General features: G+C 53.6%; 2 protein-coding genes across 11 annotated transcripts in view; one reads left to right on the top strand and one right to left on the bottom strand.

Moving 5' to 3' along the window:
- Positions 1-2,490: 2,490 nt before the first annotated feature.
- Positions 2,491-9,973, top strand: Cel (carboxyl ester lipase). Its single transcript, XM_076928352.1, has 11 exons — positions 2,491-2,593; positions 4,455-4,605; positions 4,700-4,822; positions 5,061-5,258; positions 5,836-5,966; positions 6,110-6,217; positions 6,372-6,489; positions 7,611-7,797; positions 7,958-8,161; positions 8,733-8,930; positions 9,227-9,973. Exons 1-11 carry the CDS (start codon positions 2,528-2,530, stop codon positions 9,771-9,773), a joined length of 2,031 nt encoding a protein of 676 aa, XP_076784467.1. The 5' UTR covers positions 2,491-2,527; the 3' UTR covers positions 9,774-9,973.
- A 3,265-nt stretch (positions 9,974-13,238) lies between these two features.
- Ralgds (ral guanine nucleotide dissociation stimulator) overlaps positions 13,239-20,136 on the bottom strand; it is a 40,520-nt gene continuing 33,622 nt past the window's right edge. For 6 of the 10 annotated variants that reach the window (XM_034495109.2, XM_034495112.3, XM_076928346.1 and 3 more), the window contains exons 10-18: positions 19,943-20,011; positions 19,565-19,651; positions 19,101-19,133; positions 18,712-18,833; positions 17,544-17,639; positions 17,136-17,337; positions 16,758-17,000; positions 15,834-15,948; positions 13,239-14,208 (exon numbers count right to left, since the gene is read on the bottom strand). In XM_034495109.2, coding sequence (XP_034351000.1) covers positions 14,033-14,208; positions 15,834-15,948; positions 16,758-17,000; positions 17,136-17,337; positions 17,544-17,639; positions 18,712-18,833; positions 19,101-19,133; positions 19,565-19,651; positions 19,943-20,011 — 1,143 coding nt within the window. In that variant the 3' untranslated portion in view covers positions 13,239-14,032. The remainder of the gene's footprint in view (positions 14,209-15,833; positions 15,949-16,757; positions 17,001-17,135; positions 17,338-17,543; positions 17,640-18,711; positions 18,834-19,100; positions 19,134-19,564; positions 19,652-19,942; positions 20,012-20,136) is intronic. The other 4 variants (XM_076928349.1, XM_076928350.1, XM_076928351.1 and 1 more) reach the window with 2 other exon arrangements.

Raw genomic sequence — 20,136 nt, 5'->3', positions numbered from 1 at the left:
AGCCCAAGTCTCCAGGGCATGGTATAGGGTGGAGATTCAGGGAAGGGCTGCCTGCACAATCCCACCCCTACCCCTGCTGCCTTCCTTGTCTCAGCCCCGCAACAGGCTGGGCATGAAGCACCCCCGCCTGGAGGTGGGTCGGCTCCCACCGACTTAAACAGCATCTCGTGAAACAACAGCCTCAGAAACATCCATGGCACTTGAGCCAATGCTTTACAGGTCTTTGCTGGGTGGTTGTTTCTTTTGGGACAGGCTCTCTCTATGTATGTGTCGTGGAACTCACTGTGTGGATCAGCCTAATGTTGAACTCATAAAGATCCTCCTGCCTCTGCTTCCTGAGGGCTGGGATTGAAGATGTGTACCTCCGTGTCCACTTTGGCCAAGTAACTGGGTACCATGTTAGCCAAGTGAATACATGAAGTTGGTCGCCATCCTTAACATGATTCCCAGTCATTCCTTTCCAGTGCCCCCCATCCCAGCCTCTGAAGGCACCTGCACTCATGTATGTATACATACTCCAGAGACACACATGTGCACATAATTTAAAATAACAAATCATGGAAGTACATATATTTAATAGTCCGTAAATTAGACAAAGTACATGACAAAGTTGTAAGACTACTTAGGGTCATGTAAGCCTCTGCTCTTTGTCCTTGGGGTGGGTTCTGCAGGCTGGTGTCTGCAGAGAACTCTGCACACAGGCCGCTCACTGACCCACACTGGGCCCACTGCATCCTTTAAGCTGTCTTCTGGGAACTACAGACCCTGCCCTTGCCATGTTAAGCACTCTGGTGGCAGCAGGCCTGGCCTAGGTTGTGATGGCAATTCTGCTTTATGTGGCTTCAAGGTTGGTGGGGTTTGTTTTTTAGGAAAATTTTTTTCTCTTGAACCCATTCACCTGCCCCTCCCCAAACCCAACCCCTTTTAAAATTACTTGCCTCTGTCCTGGTGTGTTTGCATTGGTGAGGTTAGTTTTCTTTGTGGTCCCTCCATCAATCTGCTTTGATGCCTTCAGCCCAGCTTTTAAAGAGATTGTGAGCTCTGAGCATCCAGCTTTGCCCCTGGAATCACACAAATTTATCCAGTGTCAGCAGCAGCCAGCACTACTGGGCTGTGTGCCAGAGATGTGTCCTTGTGAGTGTGTCACTGTAGAGAGTCACTCCAGTGCTGAGGAGAGGACATGGGGCTCCCCTCCTTGATCAGTGTCACTGGGAGCCTGAAACAATCTCCAAGCTGGGTACAGAGGCCTCTTCTGTGCCCTAGGCCACCTGCCTTGCTCAAGCCAGCACTCCCCAATACAGAATTGCCTTTAGCGCTGCTTCTCAGAATCAGACCCAACATGTGTTTTCTGCTACCCCACCTCTGCTGTGTCCCAGCTTCCTCCTGACCCCGACCTCTCATCTGCACACCTACTATGTATCATGGAGACCTGCACACTGGATTGGGCAGTGCACACGGACACACTAGTGGATGTAGATCTGTACCCTGCCCCCATATGCTAGCACAAGTGGAGCTATGATCTGTGCTGGGGACTTGGGCTCCCAGAGGGGAGGGCCTACTGGCCTGGGAAGACTGGCCATGCCCAACCAGCTGTTGTGCCCTGCAGGTTTCATAAAAAGCTGTTTGTTCCAAGGCAGCTGAGCACCTCAAAAGCAGCCTCTCCAGACCTGGTTTATGGTCTGATGCCAGGATACCCTTTTCCAGGTACCTAAGGTGCACATCCCTAGGATGGTGGCCTACTCTCTGATGACCTCTTACTGGCCTTCACCTCCAGGCCCAGTACATTCCCCCTCTATCCCTTCTTCTATCCCTCCCTCCCTCATTCTGTGCCTCTGTTCCTTCTTTCTGTTTGTCTCTTTCTGCCTGCGTGTGCCTGGTATTCCCAGGGAGCCCCATTCACCCCTAGTGAGGCACAGACATGAAACATTACCCTTTCTCTGAAGATGCCACCAAGTCCTGGTGAGCCATGCCAGGTTTTGCTCAGGGAGCTCCCCTTCCATCTGTGCCACCATGCCCCCCACCCCCACCCCAGGACTCTGCCTCCTGCACCCAGCTCAGCCTGCACTACCCCATACCTTAGTGATTACTCTGAGTTACCAAGGATCAACCACACCAGTGCCCAGTAGCATGCAGCCACCTCTAGCTCAGGAGTTCTTCATAGATTCCCCTCTAAGGCAAGGGGCGTTCGGTACCTCAGCATGAAGACCACCCATTTTTCTAAAGGTGACACTAACTGGACCCTGATAGGACAATGCAGGGCACCTGGCACCCAGCCAGAGTTGGCTCTGAGAGGCACCCCCTCCATAACATCCATGCCACCTGCCTCTGCTCCCAGGTGGGCAGTAACCCACACAGGTGCACTGTGGGCACCACTCCGGGTGCTCAGGGCCAGCCTGACCTGGGAAAAAATGGACCATCCCACACCTGCGTGTCTGTGTATACGTGGTACGCACACACATGACCTTGGCCCCAGCTCCATAAATACTGGAGAAGATGAGAGAAGGCTGCCTAGAGGCAGACACTCACCATGAGGCGCCTGGAGGTTCTGTTTCTTGGCCTCACCTGCTGCTTGGCAGCAGCTTGTGCTGCAAAGGTAAGCCAGAGCCCTACAGGGGACTACTGCCTTCTCTCATTCAATAAGATCTGGGAACTGAGGACAGAGCCTGGAGAATGGGGGACAGAAAGAGCACAGAAAGGGATGGAGTAAGAGGCCAGCAAGTCCAATAGCACTCCAAGCTCTGGTTCTGCCTGAGACACCCAGTTTGTCTTGATCACATGAAGCATGCAAAATTGCACTGGAATTTCACACCAGGAGCAGTTTTACGTAAGGATGACCCATGCACTATTTGAAACATTGTACTAAAAAGCCCAGTATTGCTCCATAGTTTCGGGTATGCCTAAGTCTGGCAAGCCTCCCAACAGACCCTGGCTTTTTCTTTTCTAAAGGGGGTTACCCACCCACCCCCCAACAGCGAAGCAGCTTGCCTGATATTACACAGCAACCACATCCTGTTCTCAAACAGGAAACTGAAGTGTCTGTTCCAAATAAGGGCTCTCGCTCCCAAGTACCCTCCCGAGAAGGAGTGAGAGCCACCTACTGTGTGCAAGGCTCCCCTCCAAGTCCCTGAGGAGACTGCACCTGTAACATCTGCCCTTTAACCATCCTTCTTGGGGGTGTGAGGACGAGTCACAGAAAGCTCAACAGAATCAAGATGGACAGGGCCAGCAAAACTCTCCAGCTCTTAGTTCTCTGGCCCTTGTCTTGTTTTCTTGGGCCCTGGAGACTATCCTCCCTCTCCTGAAGCCTGGAAGTTGTAGTTCTGGTCTGGAGCTCCTGCCATGGGAAGGAAATAGTTTTCTTTCTTGGAAGAGATTTTTAGGGTGTTCAAACGACCTGAACTGTCACCCTACTGCTCCAGCACAAACCCATCCTGCCACTGGCCAGGATCACTGCATCTGGCTCAACGTGAGACACTCAAGTCAACCACTACTGCACAGACACACTTCTGAGAGGCAGCATCACACACATACACACACACACACCTACCTACCCCTAAGCTGGCTTTCTGACTCCTCCCAATAACCAAGAATCTTAGATGACCCAATGATCTGTGTCTCCCTGGCTGACAGAGATCCTTCTCTTCAGTTTCCTTACCCAGTATAATAGGGGGTCCATCAGCCTGGACTTAAAGGGCTGCTGGGATCCCAGCTTGGGCCTACAGCTACAGGCCACCTACTTCCCCCTACCTGAAATCTTGCACAGAGGAGAAGCAGGAAGCCATACTGTCACCACTGCCAAGTAAGTAGAGCTGCTCCTGTGTGTGCCCTGGACCAGTGCAGGTAGGATAGGAGGGGACACGCACTGCACAGAGGTTAGACAGCCTTGTCTCAACAGAACAACCTCTGGTGGGAAAGCCCCTGCACTTCAGTTTGCAGGGACAGTGGGCAGATGAGTACCTGACTCCAGGCCTCTGGTTGAGGCTGGACACCAAATAGCAGTATTAATTGGCCCTGTGAAGACCTGGACATGGGGCCACCAGTTCCATGCCCATCTAGGAAGGCAATGGGGAGAGGTGAGGGAAGGAGAGAGGGATCTCAGAAACCTATGGCTATGTTAGAAACATTCTGGAAGCACTGAGCATCTACCACTGTCTGTAGTTAGACAGCCATCAAGCCTTAGGGGAAGGTACTGTGGCCCATCTTACCTATGTGGAATTGAGGCAGGCCCCAGGTCTTAGCCGACATCTAGGCTGTCACTGCAGCTCAGCAGATGTGGCCTGAAGCGGTCTCAGATAGCTGAAGGAGGATGTGCCAGGGTCTGGGAGGAAAGGTAATCATCCCCTCAAGCACTTGGCAGAGGACCTGCCAACACCCTGGAGCCCTCTCAGTCAGCCACTCTGGATTTAGGCTAGCCATGCAGAAGCCCATCTGATGATGTCCTGTCTTACTTGCAGTTGGGTGCTGTGTACACAGAAGGTGGTTTTGTGGAGGGCATCAACAAGAAGCTCAGTCTCTTGGGTGGTGACTCTGTTGACATCTTCAAGGGCATCCCCTTTGCCACCGCCAAAACCCTGGAGAATCCTCAGCGTCACCCTGGCTGGCAAGGTGAGTGCTGGGTGCTGAATGCTAGGTGCTGGGTGCTGGGTTCTTGGCTAGCCCTGGCTGGTTGTCTTTACACCTTGCCCTTCTCACACTGTAGGGACGCTGAAGGCTACAGACTTCAAGAAACGATGCCTACAGGCCACCATTACCCAGGACAACACCTATGGGCAAGAAGACTGCCTCTACCTCAATATCTGGGTCCCCCAGGGCAGGAAGCAAGGTCTGGATCCCAGTTTCCCAAAGGACGCAACCCCACCCCCACCCCAGAGCTCCAATCCCTGGTCTGGGTTCCATTTGGTGCTGCCAAGCTCAACAGCCCTAAAATCGGCACTGAGCCGAGGAGTGGGTGCCCACCGCTGATCCTCACAGCCTTGGCTGAGCACCTGCTCCAACACGGTTACTGAGCTGGCTGGGGAGAGGGCCTGTTGGTGTCTGAAGTCCCCATCTGCCCCTTTCAGTATCCCACAACCTGCCTGTGATGGTCTGGATCTATGGAGGTGCCTTCCTCATGGGGTCTGGCCATGGTGCCAATTTTCTCAAAAACTACCTTTATGACGGGGAGGAGATCGCCACTCGGGGCAACGTCATTGTGGTCACCTTCAACTACCGTGTCGGACCCTTGGGTTTCCTTAGCACCGGGGATGCTAACCTTCCAGGTATGTCGGAGCCTCTGACTATGAGAACAGGAGTAGTGAATGTACAGACCCTGTGAACTCTGAGCCCAGCAGAGACAGGTACCTCAGAAGCTCCTAACCTGATAGCTGTGTGAAGGCCCAGAACCTTCTTTACTGAGTTGGGGTACTGAAGCTAAACTGTGGGATGTGGGAGCCTAAGGCAGCAACCAGGAAATGAGAAGCCAAGAAACAAACAGAATGGCAGAGATTCAACTTGAGTCCTAGAGACCAATAGGAAAGCCGAGGCAGAGTCAGGTAGACATAGATGCCAAAGGAAAGACAGGCATAGGGGAAAACATGCAGGAAGGAGTCAGGCCAAGTCACTGGTGGCTGTATCTCCCACCCCTCCCTCCCCTTCCTTCCCTCCCTTCCCTCCGTCTCCTCCCTCCCCTGCTACTCCACTTTAAGCTCAGCTTCCTGGAGATCCATGATTTGCCTTCCTGGGGACTGGTTGCTTCCTGTTCACAGTGACTCTGTGTAATCCCTAGGTCACTAACCTCTAACCAACTCCAGCTCTAGCTGAGGGCCCTCCTGATGAAGGCTCTCCCCTTACCCTCAGGGAACTTCGGCCTTCGTGACCAGCACATGGCTATCGCCTGGGTGAAGAGGAACATTGCAGCCTTTGGGGGGGACCCTGATAACATCACCATCTTCGGGGAATCTGCTGGAGGAGCCAGTGTCTCTCTGCAGGTCTGGGGCCCTCTGGTCTGGAGGGTCTGACCCCAAGATTAAGGGAGGGAGCCAATGGGGCCTAGGATAATGATCAGAGCAGGGTGTGACTGGGAGCCCCCAGCCCAGGTCCAGCCTGTTGACAGAACTTCTGGGTGTTGCAGACCCTCTCCCCATACAACAAGGGTCTCATTCGGCGAGCCATCAGTCAGAGTGGTGTGGCACTGAGCCCCTGGGCCATCCAGAGGAAACCACTTTTCTGGGCCAAAACGGTGAGTACAGCAGGGCAGGGGTAGGCAGGGTGTGAACCTTTCCCATTCCCTACTGTCCCGGACCTCCATACTGCCCTGGACCTTCTGTTTGCCCTTAGTCGTTCAGAACCTCACTGCTGGCTTTCTCTAACCTCCTGCCTCTGCCTTTCCCTAGATTGCTAAGAAGGTGGGATGCCCCACAGAGGATACTGGCAAGATGGCTGGGTGTCTGAAGATCACAGATCCCCGAGCCTTGACACTGGCCTACAAATTGCCCTTGAAAAAACAGGAGTGTGAGTGGTGCTCCTGGGTGGGAGGCATGGAGGCGTGTAGAGACATGGCCAGATGCACACCTTTAATCTCAGCACTCAGGAGGCAGAAGCAGGCAGAACTCTATGGGTTCAAAGCTTGCCTGGTCTACACGGTGAGGCCAGCCAGAGCTACATAGTGAGACTGTCTTTAAGAAAAAAAGAAAGAAAGAAAGAAAGAAAGAAAGAAAGAAAGAAAGAAAGAAAGAAAGAGGTGGGTGGGAAGGAAGGAAGGAAAGGAGGGGGAGGGAAAGAAGGAAGAAGGAGGCAGGGAGAGAGGGAGGGAGGGAAGAAAAGAAGCCAAACATGAGTCCCAAACAGCAGAAACTCATACACAGGTTCAGGGAGATTCGTGGACCAGACCCAGGGACACTATGCTGGATGGTGACTCTTAAGCTTCCGTGTAAATATGGCAACCATTTGTAAATTTCCAAATACCTCCCGTGGAGCTGCCACCAGCAAACACCAAGAACGAGCCTGCTAGCTAGGACACGGGGTATTTTTCTTTCTTACCCTTCCAAAGCAAATCTAGCGGTCTGAGCGTTTGCACCTTCCGTCGTGCCATAGCTCAAACCCACAGCCTGTGCCTGACAGGCAGATGCTCTCCCTCTGAGCACCCCTGCCACTCAAACAGACTATTTTATTTGGAGAGCCACTGAAGAAAGCCTGGCTGTGCTGGGCTCAGGCAAAGCCAGGGTCTCTGTCTGCTGAGCTAGTACAGGACGGTTGGCAAGCCTGGAGGACAGGCAGGCCTCACCCACGGTGGCCAGCGAGTCACCTTGTCCTTGGTATAGGTTTAACAAGAAAAGAAGGAGTGGACAGGACGCTCAAGCAGGACGGACAGCCGTGGTCCGTGCCTGGCATACCCAGAAGGGTGCTGATGACACCTAGCACTTATGCTAGGGACACTACTCAGCATCCCACACACAGGACAGTCACCCTCATCACTAGCTGACCGTAACCAAAGGTCCCTGGGGCTGGTGTTGAGGAACCTTGGTCTGGTCAGAAAAGGAAAGACGTCAAGTCCGGTACAAAAGGCTAAGAGGAGGAAGAGGCAGGCGCTCAAAGGTGTAAGAAGCCGTCGGCTCTCCCGCTCTCCCACGCAGACCCCATCGTGCACTACCTGGCCTTTATCCCTGTCATTGATGGTGACTTCCTTCCCGACGACCCCATCAACCTGTACAACAACACTGCCGACATTGACTACTTAGCGGGCATTAACAACATGGACGGCCACCTATTTGCTACAGTTGATGTGCCTGCCATTGACAAGACCAAACAGAATGTCACAGAGTGAGTGGAGGCAAGGAGGCAGGGGAGGGGAGAAGGGGGAAGGGGGGAGGGAATGGCAGGATGAGAGGGAGGGAGGTGGGTACCATGTTGGGGTGACCGCAGGCAGACATGTTCCTGTCAACACCAGGGCAGTTCAGCATGTTTCATCATCCCCACGCAGGGAGGACTTCTACAGGCTAGTCAGTGGACACACTGTTACCAAGGGGCTGAAGGGTGCCCAAGCCACCTTTGACATCTACACCGAGTCCTGGGCCCAGGACCCGTCCCAGGAGAACATGAAGAAGACAGTGGTGGCCTTTGAGACTGACATACTCTTCCTGATCCCCACGGAGATGGCTCTGGCCCAGCACAGAGCCCATGCCAAGTGAGGTTCTGGGAAGAGGTTGGCCGGGGAGGCTCATGAGAAGCCTGCCTAGCCCTCTTGGCTAACTAAACAATGAACATAGCTCTGGGCTTCCCACTAGTCAGGGTTAAAAGTGTAATAGAAGCATGTACTTTGTCTAATCATGGGCGAAATAAGAGTTTGGGTGGAAAAAAAATGACCCTTGACCCTGGATTATGGGAAGAAGGAGGCTTCTGGATATTGTAGGGTGGTGACACAAACATTGAATATGGGCTATGGCATTTCTTTCCCTTATTATTAAGAACTTCAGTTCAGAGCTGTGGGTGGCGGCACACACTTTTAATCCCAGGACTTAGAAGGCAGATCTCTGTGAGTTTAAGGCCAGTCTTGTCTACATAGTAAGTTCAAGGCCAGCCAAGGGTACATAAAAAGACCCTGTCTTACACAAACCAACCAGTCAACCAACCAATCCTAGTTTTTTGGTGAGTCTTGGGAGGTCCCCCCAGGCCCTGCTCTGTTCCTCCTGGCCTCTCTTCAGGGCCTACCTCCCAAGGGAGCCCCCTACCCACCCAGCTGCCTCTTCTTCCCTCAGGAGCGCCAAGACCTATTCTTACCTGTTTTCCCACCCTTCACGGATGCCTGTCTACCCAAAATGGATGGGGGCAGACCACGCTGATGATCTCCAGTACGTCTTTGGAAAGCCCTTCGCCACTCCACTTGGCTACCGGCCCCAAGACAGGACTGTCTCCAAGGCCATGATCGCCTACTGGACCAACTTTGCCAGGAGTGGGTAAGACGTGTGGTGGAGCCCAGGACCAAGGGCAGCAAACTTGAGGGCTCCTCTGTCACTGAGGCCAGGCAGGCCTGCTCTCTCACTTGGGCAAAGTTCTTATCCTCAAGCCTTAGTAGCTAGTTTGCACATGAGCAGGAGAGCTGCTGACCCAGCCCCAGGGCCAGGCATGTGCTCACCATGACTGAGCCTTGAAAGGTTGGGTTGCATGGCCAAGCTGTCTGTGCAGAGCTGTCTGGGAGCACAGGCCTCCAGTCTCTTTGCAGGCCCCTCCTAAGTCCCTTCTCACTCTGCAGGGACCCCAACATGGGCAACTCACCTGTGCCCACACACTGGTACCCATATACCTTGGAGAATGGCAACTACCTGGACATCACTAAGAAGATAACCAGTGCTTCCCTAAAGGAGCACCTGAGGGAAAAGTTCCTGAAGTACTGGGCTGTGACATACGAGGTGCTACCCACAGTGACTGGTGACCAGGACACCCTCGGCCCCCCCGAGGATGACTCGGAGGAGGCCCCTGTCCCACCTACAGACGACTCTCAGGATGCCCCTGTCCCACCTACAGACGACTCTCAGGATGCCCCTGTCCCACCTACAGACGACTCTCAGGATGCCCCTGTCCCACCTACAGACGACTCTCAGGATGCCCCTGTCCCACCTACAGACGACTCTCAGGATGCCCCTGTCCCACCTACAGACGACTCTCAGGATGCCCCTGTCCCACCTACAGACGACTCTCAGGATGCCCCTGTCCCACCTACAGACGACTCTCAGGATGCCCCTGTCCCCTCAATGGGTGACTCTGTGGGGGCTCGGATGCCTGCCATTATTGGCTTCTAAAGTCTTAAAAGCCGGGGCTGGAGAGATGGTTCGGGAGCTAAGAGCACTTACTGTTCCTCTGAAGGTCCTGTGTTCAATTCCCAGCACCAACGTGGCTGCTCACAGCTGTCTGATTCCATCTACTGGTGTGCAGGTGTACATGCAGACAAAGTGCCCATATACATAAAGTACATACATAAATAAAGTCTTATAAGCCTTGGTCCCAGGGTCCTCCTCTTATTGGCTCTCCCTCAATAAAGCCTCAGCCCTCGCCACCTGGTATTTGGTCTTTGCTCCTGAAACAGCCGGGAGGAAGGAGAGACACCTTGTCAATGGTGACAGGCACTTGGCCCATCCCCTCCAATCCCCAGGCTGCAGAAGTCAAAGGACTCTCTTTGGGGGTGGAGCAGTAGGAGTCTAGTGGGGAGGAAGAGGGAGGCTTTCAGGCAGCACCCTGGGATCCTGAAAGATCCCGTCCATCAGGAGCACCCTCCAACCCTGGCCAGCATGTGTGGCAGAGAGGCAGGGCCATCTGAGGCACAGGCAGCCATAGGAAGCTGGAACCTACTTCATAAGCCAAGGGAATGCTAAGGGGAAGAAGCGCCCTACAGCTTTAAGCAGTGCAGCAGCTTCCCCAGGCTGGTGCAGCAGGATGTTAGGCGATGGAACCCTAACAAGGTTATCTGGAGTGTCTTAGGAAAGCGGCTGGCCAGTGTCCCACATGTCTGCAGGTAATCCTCCTCCTTAGACTTTCACAGAGAACTCTGAAGTCTACTTGTCCCTAAACCGTGACCAAATTCTCCACAGATGTGGGACAGCTTTTTCTTGGTCAGGAAATCATCCTTCCAAGAGGCTTTTTTTGGAACCTAGGTCTTGCAGTACTGCCCATGCTGGTCTCGAACGCTCGGCTCAAGGGCTCTTCTGCCACCAGCTTTCCGAGAAGCTGGGCCTATAGCTTAGAATAATGACTTACATTAAATGAGATAATTTGGGCAGTGGTGGCGCACGCCTTTAATCCCAGCACTTGGGAGGCAGAGGCAGGCGGATTTCTGAGTTCTAGGCCAGCCTGGTCTACAGAGTGAGTTCCAGGACAGCCAGGGCTACACAGAGAAACCCTGTCTTGGGAAAAAAAAAAAAAAAAAAAAAAAAACCAACGAGATAATTGAGATAATTGTATGTTTTAAGCCAGAGCTGTGCTGTCTATCTCAGGCTAGCCTCTAGCTCATCATCTTCCGGCTTTGGCTTCCCACGTGCTGCCACCTCAGGGATGTGACACTGTGTTCAGCCCACATGTGTCAAGTTTTTAAAACTGTGCTAAACAGGTCAGCACCATGGCAGAGCAGGTAAAGACACCTTGTGGAAGCCTGACACTTTGAGTTTGAGCCCCAGAGTCCACATAAAGGTGGAAAAAGAGGACCAACTCCATGTCATTGTCCTCTGACCTCCACGCCTGCACCCCCCCCATGAGAAATGGTAATTAACAAGCTGTGACGGCAGAGATGTCTTCAGCTAGTTGGACCATTTTCAGGAGAATTACACATTGTATCACCTGTTTCTAAAACATTTCTACCACCCAGACTAAAGATGGACCCTCTGAACAGAAGCCTCCACCTCCCTTCCCCAGCCCCTTGTGACCTGCTGTTTCAGCATCTGCCTGATGTATAGGGTGATGTCCATGGTCTCCAGCCCTGCTCCTGGCTGAGCACACACACCCCTGGTCTCTTGCTGGTGTCTGAGAATGCCGAGTGCTCCTTTTGACTGATGCACAGTGGGATATGGTGCTCCTGCTTCCTAACTGGAGTGACTCGGGTCCTCTATTTTCTTTGCTCATCTAACTGTCGATTTTGTTCATCTTTTCAAAGAACCTGGTTTTCTATTCCATTTCTCTCTGGAATGTATCTGCCCATTTCTGTGTGTGTAGTGTGTGCATTTGTGCATGTGTGGGTGCATGTGTGTAGAGGCCAAAGGTCGATGTCAGCAATGATCCTGTATTTTCTTCTGTGATTTGGGGCATCAAACCCAAGGCCCTTCCCCATGGTACACAGGAAATGTTTCCAGCACCAAGATCCTTCTTTTTTCTAAAGATTGATTTATTTTTATGTGTATGTTATGAGGTTCTACCTACATGTGTTCATGTGCTATGTGTGTGCCTGGAGGCTGGAACAGGGTATCAAATTTTCTAGAAAATACATGTGGTGGTGAGCCACCACGTGGAATCCAATTCATGTCCTCGACAAGACCAACAAACAGGAACTCCCGCTCCCTCTGGGCTTTTTTTCTCTTTCTCTCTCTTCTTTCTTTCTTTCTTTCTTTCTTTCTTTCTTTCTTTCTTTCTTCTTTCTTTCTTTCTTTTTTTTCCTTCCTTCCTTCCTTCCTTCCTTCCTTCCTTCCTTCCTTTTCTTTCTTCCTTTCCTTTTTTTCCGAGACAGGTTTTCTCTGTGTAGTCCTGGCTGTCCTGGAACTCACTCTGTAGACCAGGCTGGCCTAGAACTCAGAAGTCCGGCTGCCTCTGCCTCCCAAATGCTGGGATTAAAGGCGTGCGCCACCACCGCCCACCCAGACAGTGTTCTTAACCACTGAGCCGTCTCTCCAGACCCCAGACCCTCTTTCTAAAGATTACATGTAGCTACTTATTTATGAACATGTGGTATGTATGATGATGACAATTACAGGAACTGGAGTTATCACCACCCTGTTGGTCCCAGGGAGCAGACTTGGGTTGTCGGGCTTAGTAATGAGTGCTTCTGCCTGCTGAGCCATCTTGCTGGCTTAGAACCTTCCATTTCTTTCTTTTTAAATATTTTTAAGTTCTATCTCATCTACCTACCTACCTACCTATGACTTATCTACCTATCTATCACCTATCTACCACCTATCTACTATCTATCTACCTACTATCTATCTACCTACTATCTATCTATCTATCTATCTATCTATCTATCTATCTATCTATCTATCTATCTATCTATCTATCGTATGTGTATGAGTGTTGGCTACATGTACTCACTGTCTGAGGAGCCGGATCTCCTGGAGCTGGAGTTACAGGTGGCTGTGAGCTGCCTGATGTGGGTGCTGGAAACCAAACCCAGGTCCTCTCCAAGAAGCTTGTTTTGCTTTCCACACACTTCCTGACACCGCCCCCTATGTATGTACTCTTAGCTGTAGGACCCTCTCTCCAGCCCCACCCCACTCCCCCATCTCGATAGAGACTGAACCTTGGAGCCATGTCTGACACGAGCCATTCAGAGGCCATTCTCCTCATGAGAACACCCAGAGTGCAGAGAAGCTATAGCACAGAGGACATCACCCGTTTAACTAGTGTGCTGCACATGAGGGTGTGTGTGTGTTCCTTCAGCATGCCTGGGAAGGGCAGCTGCCTCTTCTATGCCAGCATGAAATCAACTGAGAATCCTCACGAAAGAGTCAGAAAACCCTGCTAGTAAGTAGCAAGGAAATAAAGAGAATAAAATCACGGTGACCAGGCCATAGTAGAAACGGGATTTTAATATAATATTCAAGTCTAGCATTTTCTATTTACAACAAATAAATATTGCCCCACCCCAATCAGTAAACTTTTTTACGTTTTATACAAGTATCCAGTCGTCCTCCTCCTCCCCACAAGCCTCCCACTGCGCCGTCTTGTGCAGCCCGGGATGCAGCGGTGGTGAATGGCACTTTCTGTGGTATGGGATTCAATACCAACCAGGCAGTCCATGAGAGGGCTTCTCTCTCTGATCCAAGGGAGGGCTTGGGCTCGTGATGGGCGAGACTCCCTCAACTCTGTAGGCCCTGAAGGTGGAATCTTTGGTGCAGCCTGAGAAAGGCTAGAGTGTGGGAGGAAAGGCTGGGACCTCCATGAAGGTTTCAGGCCAGTGCCTGTGGGCACAAGGAGAGAATGCAGTCGGCAGCCCTGCTGGGTATGTGGGTGTCCTGGAGCATCCGGGTGGCAGTGATCTGCACCTGGGGAGGTGTCAGGAAAGTGTGGTGGACAGTGTCCAGGGCAGGCAAGGTTCCATGCCCAGTTGGCAGCACTCCTTGGCAAAAGTCAGCTAGTCCTCTGGTTCCAGAGAGCAGAAGGCACCTAAGGCGGCAAGTGGTCCCTGGAGGCCAGGTCAGCCTGTCAGTGGCAGGTGTCAATCCCGGCAGCAGGAGAGGTTCAGGGTCAAAGTGGAGTCTTGGGGTAGCCTGGGCTGGCAGGTGGGCAGAGGTACCTGTGTGGCCTGGGCCACTCTAGTCTGTAAGTGCTTAGTCCCCAGCCAGCCAGGCCCTGGGAGACGTCCTTAGAAGATGCCTTTGGCAATCCTGAGTCCCTTCTGCTTCATACGAGGGAGGGTGGAGCTGGCTCCATGCTTGACTTTAGCCCCCTTAGTGAAGGTCCGCTTCTTTAGGATAAAGTCATAGTTGGCTGTAGAGTTCATGGCATAGAACACGTTGGCGTTTTCTGGAATCTTCAGCTCTGGAGGGAGAGGGACAGGGAGTGGTGCTTATGTGGCTGGGATGCCCTTACCACTAGACAGCCTCCTCCCGGCCAGGCCACACCAGGGTCCTAAGAGTCCTCCAATCTAGCTCCAACAAGAACCTCTCCTGTGACCCCCTTAGAGGAGGAGGAGAGCCTAAGGAAGGTCCCCCTGCACCACCCTTCCTGGAATTGACACTGCTTTCCTTGATGCCCCACTGCTATTCACAGAGGCTGCAAGGACCTTCCTCTGGACTCCATTTCCACTAGTCACCTCTGTCCATCATCATCAAGCTGGACTTGCTGCTCCTGGTCACCCTGTGCCTGACTCTAGTTCCCGAGCCTCTGTAGGCCTGCTTTCTGCAAAGGGGGCAGTCCCCTCACCCTGTCCATATAACCAAAACAGTGTAAGAAGCTGAGAGAAGGTTTGCAACGTAACATCTACATATCCTGGGAGTTACTGCAGACAGGGGCGTTCAGCTCACATCAGCAGTGTCTGTGGCGACATGCATGGGTGGCCTCTATCTGTGGTGATGTCTCTCTCTAGCATTAACCTGCTGGCCAGAGCCTCCTTTTGGGGGAAAGGACACAGGCACGGAGCCCTGAGATTCTCCAAGATCCTTGAGAATGGCCTGGTCCTTGTCCTTTGATTTATCTTGTTAGTTACGTGCACGCGTCTATGGAGGCCCAAAGAGGACATCATACCCCATACAACTGGAGTCACAGGAGGCTGTCAGTCAGCTGATGTGTGTGCTGGAAACTGAACTCAGGTCCTCTGGGAGAGCAGCAAGTTCTAACTGCTGCGCCATCTCTCCTGCACACAGTACACACTCTAACCACTGAGCCGACTCTGCAGCCCAGGCTTGGTTTTGATTCCATCCTTCACCTTTCTAGAACGCTGACTCATCTGGGTGCTTTTTGCATCTCATGTGTGGATTTCTTTTTTAAAGATTTATTTATTTATTTTATGTATATGAGTATACCATTGCACTCTTCAGACACACCAGAAGAGGGCATCAGACCCCATTGCAGACGGTTGTGAGCCACCATGTGGTTGCTGGGAATTGAACTCAGGACCTCTGGAAGAGCAGTCAGTGCTCTTAACCCCTGAGCCATCTCTCCAGCCTTCAGTGTGGGTTTATTTACTTTTATTTACGTGTGCTGGTTTTTGCCTGCACGTATGGCTGTAAAGATGCCGGATCTCTGCAAACTGAAGCTACAGACAGTGGTGAGCTGCCTTGTGGTTTCTGGGAACTGAACCTGGGTACCCTGAAAGAGCAGCCAGTGCTCTTAACCAGTGAGCCATCTCTCCAGTCTCTCATGTGTTGATCCTAACATGTGAACATTCTTCCTGAAGTACCTGCTTTCTTATTTCACCCAGACAATGTCCCCTCTGCCAGGCCCATGCATAAGCCTCTCTCCTCAACTTTGTTGGAAGCCCAACAGCAGATGCTGGGGCAGGGAGGAGAGCCTGGGCGCCAAGGGCTGCCAACAGCTTGCGTGGGCACCGTGGCCACACTTAGCTGCTACTGTGCTTTCTAGAGTCCGGGCCTTGGAGCTGGAGTAGGTGGTGCTGACCGGCTCCTCGCACTGGCCTGGGTTTGACGACAGTTTGACTGACTCACTGTGATCCTCTGAGATCATCTGCACCAGCTCATAGGCCTCCGGCTCATCCTCGTCGAGGTTGTGTTTGTCCATGGCTTTCCGGATGACAGTCGGAGCCTTATCCTGGCTGGTCACCTGAATTGAAATGGACAGCAGGTTATTAGGACAGGGTACAGTGGCCTACAACAGCCTGCCACCAACTCCCACACAGCCTTAGGAAGCTGTGTGATCCTGAAGGCAAGAGGATCAACAAGCCCAGGGAACTAATAATTTCCACTCCAATGGTAAGGAGGAAGCAGCCAATGCTCACCTGCCTCCTATGTCTCGCCCTGCCCTAAGGCTGTGATGGTAGACAGCACCGGCTAGCTCAGGGGGCTCAGTCATGGGGTCACCCAGGTGAATGTGACTAAGCACCATTCCGGCTCCAAGCACAGAGGGCTGAGGCGCCCCTGGGGTGGAGTATGGTAGGGTACCAGACCCAGTGTAGCAGCCGTCTGCAGCTCAAGCCCTGGCAGCTGGGAAAGGTCCTCCCTGTGTGCCCATCCATAACCTGAGTAGATCCCATTGGCTCCACATTCAAGTAACATCCACACCTTGACACTACTGAGTCTGCCCATGGCCACCAGCCTGCTTTGGCCCCCGCCTTCCTGAGCTTGGACTGCAACAGACTCCTAAGAAGTCTGCCTCCATCTTGGTCAGCAGCCTATCTCCATGGGCACATCGAGTCACCACAGGCCTCTGTCTCAGACTCTTAAGAGAAAACCAAGGGTCTTACAGGTCAATGTGGCCCTGACCGACTCTCCCTTAATCCCTGTCCCATTGCCTAGGGCCTGATGCCCTACAGGCCAGTTTCCTGGGGGCCTGGCCATACTGCTTCTCTCCCTCCCTGCATGCCCGAGTGCTGCCCAGCCAGGTCGGGCCCACGGGCCGCGGCCGCCGCTCACCAGGATGCTCTTGTACATGTTGCCGTTGTCCACGTCCAGGCTGACCCGGATGATGCAGCAGTCGCCCACCTGCTGGTTGTACAGGGGCAGTGAGGAGCTGTAGCTGCAGACCCCTGAGACGGAACGCTTGTGGGTGCGTGTGGTAGCCACGGGCGTGGTAGAGGCAGACGAGGAGGAGGTGCTGCTCGAGGCTGAGCTGATGCCAGAGGTCTCTGGGGATGACTGGGAGGCTGACTCCCAGAACTGTGGGTGACAGCAGTGTCAGCAGCAGCCTGGATCATGAAGGGCCCTGAAGGCCAGTAGCCAGCTTTGGGGACTTCTGGGCCCTTTGTTGGACAAGTGTCAGGAGGGGCCAGAGGAGGGAGCAGGGGTGGTCACCTTCTTTTCCTGGCCGTCAGGAGACTCTGGGACAAAGCTCATGGTGATCTCCTCCACGTCAGAGCTGGAGGAGCCAGCTGAGTGCACACTGAGTGCGTCAGTGATGTCCCCGCTGCCGAGGTAGGGGCTGCACCGGAGCTGGTCACAGGACTTGGAGTGGGCGCTGCCACTGGTGCTGAGCTCCGTGGTGGGGGCCTGGCGGCTACAGGAAAAACTTGGCTTAATTTCAGAGTCTTCTCAGGGATGCCAACCTTGACTGCTCTCAGTGTCTCAGCCCACCAGTCCTGCTTTCCCTGGTTATCTGAGGGATCACCCCATCTCTCAGAGGTGAAAACTGAGGCCCAGATTGCTGAGTCAGCTCACTCTATGACTGGCTGGTGGGTGTTAGGGTAAGGCCCCAGCACTTACTCGCTCCAGCGCTTGACAATGGCTGTGCTTTTCTTGCTCCTCAGGGTGTTGCTAGCCGACTCAGATGGGGGCTCCAACTCACACGACAGGTTGTAGCTAAAGCAGAGGTGGCTGTGAAGCTACCAGGGGCCAAGCTGGGGCTCCCCTCTGGGGCTAGCCCACAAGTCGGAGCCTGGGTACGCAGCTATCACCAGGCAACAGTGATGACACCATGACCCTCCCCCCACCCTATTCCCCAGCCAGCACCCTCACCTACAGTGATGACACCATGACCCTCCCCCCACCCTATCCCCCAGCCAGCACCCTCACCTACAGTGATGACACCATGACCCTCCCTCCCCCCACCCTATCCCCCAGCCAGCACCCTCACCTACAGTGTGACACCATGACCCTCCCCCCACCCTATCCCCCAGCCAGCACCCTCACCTACAGTGATGACACCATGACCCTCCCTCCCCCCACCCTATCCCCCAGCCAGCACCCTCACCTACAGTGATGATGCCATGACCCTCCCCCACCCTATCCCCCAGCCAGCACCCTCACCTACAGTGTGACACCATGACCCTCCCCCCACCCTATCCCCCAGCCAGCACCCTCACCTACAGTGATGACGCCATGACCCTCCCCTACCCTATCCCCCAGCCAGCACCCTCACCTACAGTGATGACGCCATGACCCTCCCCCCACCCTATCCCCCAGCCAGCACCCTCACCTACAGTGATGACGCCGTGACCCTCCCCCCACCCTATCCCCCAGCCAGCACCCTCACCTACAGTGATGATGCCATGACCCTCCCCCCACCCTATCCCCCAGCCAGCACCCTCACCTACAGTGATGACACCATGACCCTCCCTCCCCCCACCCTATCCCCCAGCCAGCACCCTCACCTACAGTGTGACACCATGACCCTCCCCCCACCCTATCCCCCAGCCAGCACCCTCACCTACAGTGATGACGCCATGACCCTCCCCTACCCTATCCCCCAGCCAGCACCCTCACCTACAGTGATGACACCATGACCCTCCCCCACCCTATCCCCCAGCCAGCACCCTCACCTACAATGATGACGCCATGACCCTCCCCTACCCTATCCCCCAGCCAGCACCCTCACCTACAGTGATGACACCATGACCCTCCCCCACCCTATCCCCCAGCCAGCAACCCTCACCTCTCAGCCTCACTGAGTCGGTCCATGGCTCGGAACCAGGCTCTGAAGTGCCCCTCGGGAGCAATGCTGTAATTGTTGCAGGCCGACTGCAGCAACTTGATCTGGGCAATGACTTCAAACTCCTGGATCAACAGACAACAGGTGATGGGCCTATGAGGGTCGGGCCAGTGCTAACAACCTCTGGGGCTTATCTGCCTCTCACTTACACCCACTCAGGGCACCTCTGTTTTCACAGGAGACGGTCCTGGGTGTCATCACCCCAAGATCCCTTTCTATGGAATTGCCTCTGAAGAGTGTACCAAGTATCACCATAAATCAACACAAGGATGGAACACATCCCTTGCCCAGTCCATGTCCCCCTCCCCATGCTGAGGGTGGCAGCTCCTCACCTTCCTTCTCTTTTCAAAGTTGATCAGTCTCCCCTAGAAGACAGATAACCAGTGTCCCGTTATGAAAATAGCCACCCTCCAACACTGCCTACCTTCTTTTGCATTATCACAGACAACCACTAGGGGGCAGGAAGCACCCACACCTGGCTCTAGGCACTAGCACAGGGAAGCCCGAGGGCAGAGGTTATAGATTTCTGTCCAACCCACTCTTGAGTTAGAAGGCCCTGCTTGGCCCACAAGCTGTCTGACCTTGGAGCGTCAAGTTTCACTCTCTTGCCCAGAGCCACCATCTAAGGGTCATGCATGTCTAGTCTGGCCAACCCTCTCCTCAGTTCTGCTGTCAGAACTCTACAAAGTCTCCAAGCTCTCACGAGAACCAGAGCTCAGGGGTCAGTAGGGGCTCTGTTCTCCCAGGCCTCAGGCCCTGCCCTTCACACCCTCACCACAGGCCCAGGTTCACTCACATACAGATAGTCCTTCATGGCAGTGTCCAGCATCACCAGGTCTGTGAGGAATGTGCCCAGGTAGGGGACAGTACCCTGGATGACACCCTGGGCATCAAGAAGATGGAGAAGAAGCAAGGCTCAGGGCCTTCTTCACTACTCATCTAACCCCAGCCCCACCACTTAGAGCAGCCCAAGAACCTTTGCCGCTTCCCTCCCAGGGTCCCCTGCTGCCCCCATCCCAGGCTAGAAAATCTATGGCCCCTGCTCATACCCTCTGCTAAGCCCTGACTCTGATGGTACAACTGTTTGTTGTCCCCAGAGATACAGCTGGTTACCTTGCCACAGGAGGTAAGGGCCAAGGGAACCCCTTCCTCTCCCAACCTCCAGGCTACTCACTGTCTCCTTCTGCCGCCTCTGGGCTCTTCTGGGGTTCATCTCCAGTGTGGCAAACTTGGAGGTCCCTTCCTGCCAGGGTTGAATGTGAAGTCAATGAGATTTTCTTCCTCTCCTGAGCCTAACCTGTGCTCCGATCCTGGGTCTGGCTGGGCCAACGTGTCTGCTGCCACATTTAATATTTCTAGATCAATGTC

This window comes from Arvicanthis niloticus, chromosome 2 (genome assembly GCF_011762505.2).
Source record: "Arvicanthis niloticus isolate mArvNil1 chromosome 2, mArvNil1.pat.X, whole genome shotgun sequence".
NCBI classification, from domain to species: domain Eukaryota; kingdom Metazoa; phylum Chordata; class Mammalia; order Rodentia; family Muridae; genus Arvicanthis; species Arvicanthis niloticus.
This window is presented reverse-complemented; position numbering and strand designations above follow the sequence as displayed.